Consider the following 5,205-nt stretch of genomic DNA (forward strand, 5'->3'; position numbering starts at 1 on the left):
TTCTCTTGCAGGCAGCCCCCGTGGAGAGGTGGAGCTGTCCCGAGGCTGACACAGCAGGTTCCTCTCATCATTCTGGTATTTGTTTTTAATGGTCTTTGATCATTTCATCAGATCCTACTGTTCCCATCCTTTATTCTATTCAAGTTTATGAACAAACACAAACTCCACATCCACTCCCACATGTTCCTTAAATCCCCAGCCAGCCAGCCAAGGCCAAACAGACCCTTAGTGGGGGTTTATTTTAGGAAGAATTTGAAGGGTGGTTAAGTGTTTGGTCTCAATGATAAAATTACGTAAGGTCGCGTGCACCTGCAGCCATGTGGGCTGTCCCACAGCTCTCACTCCAAATATATATATATATATATATATATATATATATATATATTGCCTTCCAGACTGTTCTGCTTCTTGCGAGTTTCTAGACAGAGCTAGAGACTCAAAGCAAGAGTCTCTGAGAGGGCCAGATGCCGGGTGTTGAAGTCACCGAGTATCTTCCGTGCCTTTCCATTATCTCAGTCCTGTCTACAAGGGAGATCAAAGTGTTCTGAGAAGATCTAGCGGGAACTAGATGAAATAATGCTTTTACATTTAGGAAATTTGCTTTTTTAAAGGGGGAAGAAATGAAAGCAGGTGTCAAAACACAAATTGAACATCATTTCGATTTGACAGAAAATACTGGAGGTTGGGGTGCTGCAAAGATCCAGACTATTTCCCTGGATGCTAATTTTGCTTTTCTTCGCTCCACGCTCTCCAAATCCTGCTCGGTAGCCCTCTGAGGGAACTAAACTCACGCAAACCATGCCAATGCGAACAGTGCTCTGGCTGAACTCTTCTCTGAGATTCAGCTCATTTTCAGTCCCAACAAACTAAGGAGTCAGAGACCTGCAGATAATCTCTTTCTCTGGCTCTGGTGGACTGCTAAAGCCCCTCCCAAGACTTTCCTTTCATCCTAGCAAAAAAGGACCCCGCGACCGTCCCAGATGACACTCAGGACTCACTTCTGGGACTCTGTTTCTGCGTCTAGTGGTAAAGGGGAGGGACAGATGAGCAATTCAGAACAAGTTTCCTCTCAAGTCCAGCAGGGAGCTACAGATCCTTTTTTATTTTTTTTCTCCCCATTGAAAAGGCAGAATTGGGAGGACAGGCCCTCTGTCTCAACAACGCCCCCCAGAGCGGAGCAGAGGTCATACAAGTGTCAGAGTGATCCACTTGCTCCTAGGAGCAGTAGCACGCCTGCCTTTGCCACCCACACAGGAAGCCACCTTATAGTATCATCTGGCTCTAACCTGTTGTTGCCGCACCAGAAGCCACCCCCCCCCCCAAATTACGTCAAGGCGTGAAGCCTCACTGTGTCTCAGGGAAAATGGGTGTGTCAAGTGAGTGCGCTTTTTTTTTTTTTAATTTTTTTTAATGCTCATCAATTGCTCTCCGACCAATTTCCCCTTCTAGGGGACGTCTCTGTGAACTCCTAATGTTTCCCAAACAGTCATACACAAGTTTCTCTAGAACTCAAGCACACTCTCTCACAACGTGCCTACTGTCTGGCACACGTACGTGACCCCTTCCTTTTCCTAATTAGACTAAGGCGTTTTAAACCCCGTTTTCTATTTGATACAGCCCCAAAGAGGCTTTGCCGAGACATGGCCGGCAGCACCACCAAGCTGCCTTCTCCGGGATTCTGACTCTCACTAATTCCAAGGCTCCGGTCGCTCGCCCGTGAGACCCCGGCTGAGACGGGCGGGACGCGTATGGAGGACTCGGGCGGGAGCAGTAGTCGGGGTGCCCCCCCCCCCGCCATGGGCCCCCAGCGCTCGGGCCCCTAATGAGCTGCTGAAAGGGAGCGGGCTCCGGTGCGCGTGGCTCGCAGGCCTCCCGGAGTCCCGGGAACACTGATTGGCCAGCTGCGCCTCGCGACCTCCTTTCATTAATAAATTAGCGGCACGCTCCAGCCGAGCGCGAGCCACCAATCACAATAGACAGCGGCGGCGACAACAGCCGCAGCTTGAGCCACTGCCGCCGCCGCGGCTTCGGTAGCTTGGGCTGCAGCCTGGAGCGCCAACAGGAGCTTTAGAACCATTTTATGCTGATTAGATAAAGGGGGGACGGAGGGGCGGGGGTGATGGAGGAGGAGGATGGATGGCCAGGCCAGGGGAGGGGGAGAGGGACTAAAGAAAGGGAAAGAAATGAATGATGATAATACGATGAAAAGAATAAGCTGGGGAGGGAGAGCGGGGGACCAGGACAGGCGGAGGAGGAGAGGGCGGGGGAAGGGTAGGTGAGGAGGGGGCCCCGGGGCAGATCTGATTGTTTTTTTGGTGGTATATAAGGGGTTTTAAGGAGAGTCGTGTGCCAGACACGCAGCCACTGAACCACAAGCAGCTCGGCTTTAACTGGAGTGCCTGGGAGTCGCGTGCCAGCAGCCACACGGCCAGGGACTGACTGACAGACAGCCACGCACGAGAACGACAACACACGAGACCCGGGCGAGCTGCCGCGGTCGTCGGGGCTCTTGGCAAAGTCGCCCAGCCGAGAGGCCCCCCCCCGCGGAGGTGCGCCTAGGAAGCGCCAAGCCCGCGGTGCGGAGGACACCGTGCTCTGTTCCGGGCTGCGGGGACATTCCCAGACACACACCGGAGCAGCAGCTGCGCCGCGACACATCTGGAGCCGCGTAGGTAAGTGTGCACGCCGCGGGTCTCCACTTCGCAGGCAGTGTCCCCACGCAGGCTCACGCCGCCCACGCTAACTCCATCGCTCTAGACGCAGTGACTTCTGTGACCGGCAGAAGGTGGCTCGAGCCCGGGGCGCTCCTCCCCAGCTCTGTCCTCGCCATCTTCGCGAATGCACGTTGAGGGAGATGGCGGATGGGGAGGGGGCGCGCGGAGCCAGCGACACTTTACCCTGTCCATTCTGGGAATAAATTTCATCTGCCTCTTCTTTCTCAGGATGTTCGTCAAATCTGAGACTCTGGAGTTGAAGGAGGAAGAGGAGGTACTGATGCTGCTGGGCTCGGCTTCCCCGGCCTCGGCGACCCTGACCCCGATGTCCTCCAGCGCGGACGAGGAGGAGGACGAGGAGCTGCGCCGGCCAGGCTCCGCGCGTGGGCAGCGTGGAGCGGAAGCGGGGCAGGGGGTGCAGGGCAGTCCGGCGTCGGGTGCCGGGGGTTGCCGGCCAGGGCGGCTGCTGGGCCTGATGCACGAGTGCAAGCGTCGCCCGTCGCGCTCACGGGCCGTCTCCCGAGGCGCCAAGACGGCGGAGACGGTGCAGCGCATCAAGAAGACCCGCAGGCTCAAGGCCAACAACCGCGAGCGCAACCGCATGCACAACCTAAACGCCGCGCTGGACGCGCTGCGCGAGGTGCTGCCCACCTTCCCCGAGGATGCCAAGCTCACGAAGATCGAGACGCTGCGCTTCGCCCACAATTATATCTGGGCGCTCACCGAGACCCTGCGCCTGGCGGACCACTGCTCCGGCGCCGGCGGCCTCCAGGGGGCGCTCTTCTCCGAGGCGGTGCTGCTGAGCCCCGGAGCTGCGCTCGGCGCCAGCGGGGACAGCCCTTCTCCACCTTCCTCCTGGAGCTGCACCAACAGCCCCGCGTCGTCCTCCAACTCCACGTCCCCATACAGCTGCACTTTATCGCCCGCTAGCCCCGGGTCAGACGTGGACTACTGGCAGCCCCCACCTCCGGAGAAGCATCGTTATGCGCCTCACCTGCCCCTCGCCAGGGACTGTATCTAGAGCTGCGGGTCTCCCTCTCTCTACCCGCCCCTCTTCCCATCCTTCTCCCGTCCCCCACCCTCCACGCCCCGGGCTCCACTTCACAGAGCAGAGGTGGCCCTTGCAATCCCCTCGGCTGCTGGTGCATTCGGGTGTGGAGACCCGCTCTGATTTATTGAAGATGTGAAGATTTATGGTCAAAGAGGACTATGGCGTGTGGGAGTGGGGGCTGGCGGGGGGAACCTCGTAAGACTGTAAAAGACACTGAGAAAAAGTACCATAACTAACGAGTGTGCAGAGCAGACTGACGCTCCTCCCCTCTCTCCGAGCTGCTGGAGGAGAACTCCGGCAGGCAGTTCGTGTGAATCTCTCAGAGGGAATGCAACTGGTCCCTGTGATCTTTTCACCTTCCTTTCTACATAGAGATGTTAATGTCAGTCGAAAGAAATGTATCTTAGCATCTGAATGAATTTACCGGTAATAATATTATCCACACATTTGCAATGGCTGGCATCTGCTCTATTCCCATTGCTGTCTGCAGGCTGTGGGAATTTCACCTGTCAAACCAAACTTTCCCTCTGATGTGCACTTTGTTTTTTCCCAGATTCGTCACAATGCCTATTGTCCCGCCCTTCTCTTTGCTTTTTTTTTTCTTTCTCCATTTTGCCATCTGTCTCTTATGATTTATAAGGGGGAAAAACTTGTTTTGTTAGAGGGCCAGGTTAGAAGTCATTGTATAATTTGTAGGCTTTGTAAGGGTTGAATGCAAGCGTGGAAATTTAGGCTGAATTCTCTATCAAAAGAAAAAATGTGAAGGAAAAGGGAAAAATCAGGAGGGAGGATTGCTTCATGCATTATTTATCTCGACCTTTTAGGGGAGAAGGAACTCCCCCATCCTTTCAAGAGATTAAAAATAAATCAACAGTCTGAAAACCTAAGCAGACACGGGGCATTGCCAGGATCAGCCACACACGCGTTTCCTTCTATTTATTTTGAAGAAAAATTTCATGGGAAAAGTATGTATTTTTTGTATATTCTACAGAGTTTATTCTAGTATGTATTTACATCCCGAAGAACAAGAAAATTGTTTTGTGATTAAGCTATAAATAAAGTATCTAATTTTCATAAGTTTGTATTGAGGTTTGGCTTTTGACTTTGTTTGTTTGTTTGTTTGTTTGTTTGTTTCTGATGTGGCTTTTAACACAGAATGAGTTGTATTTTACTAAAGTTTTCACATATTGAATTGAGTATATTTGTATTTTGGGTCATGTTTGGTGTGGAATTTCACTAAGAAATTACAAAATATGGGATCCTACTTGAAACACCAATCCTGAAATTGGAGTATGAAATTCATCACAAACCCACATTGTATTTTTAAGAAATCACTTCTTAAAGGCAGGCAGATTTCCATGAGTTCAGGCTTAGTCTACAGAGTGAATTCCAGGCCAGCCAGGGCTACACAGTGAGACCTTGTATCTAAATAAATAAATT

The 5,205-nt window shown here is 52.6% G+C and overlaps 1 protein-coding gene across 1 annotated transcript; it reads left to right on the forward strand.

Annotated features, from left to right (window-relative positions):
• The first annotated feature begins 2,348 nt into the window (after positions 1-2,348).
• Positions 2,349-4,842, forward strand: Neurog2 (neurogenin 2). Its single transcript, XM_021159167.2, has 2 exons — positions 2,349-2,672; positions 2,943-4,842. The coding sequence occupies exon 2, from the start codon at positions 2,944-2,946 to the stop codon at positions 3,733-3,735; it is 792 nt and encodes a 263-aa protein (XP_021014826.1). The 5' UTR covers positions 2,349-2,672; position 2,943; the 3' UTR covers positions 3,736-4,842.
• The last annotated feature ends 363 nt before the right edge of the window (positions 4,843-5,205 follow it).

The sequence above is a fragment of the Mus caroli genome, chromosome 3, assembly GCF_900094665.2.
Source record: "Mus caroli chromosome 3, CAROLI_EIJ_v1.1, whole genome shotgun sequence".
NCBI classification, from domain to species: domain Eukaryota; kingdom Metazoa; phylum Chordata; class Mammalia; order Rodentia; family Muridae; genus Mus; species Mus caroli.

Coding starts and splice junctions, on each gene's coding strand:
- Neurog2 (XM_021159167.2), top strand. CDS start 2,944: ATGTTCGTCAAATCTGAGACTCTGGAGTTGAAGGAGGAAGAGGAGGTA.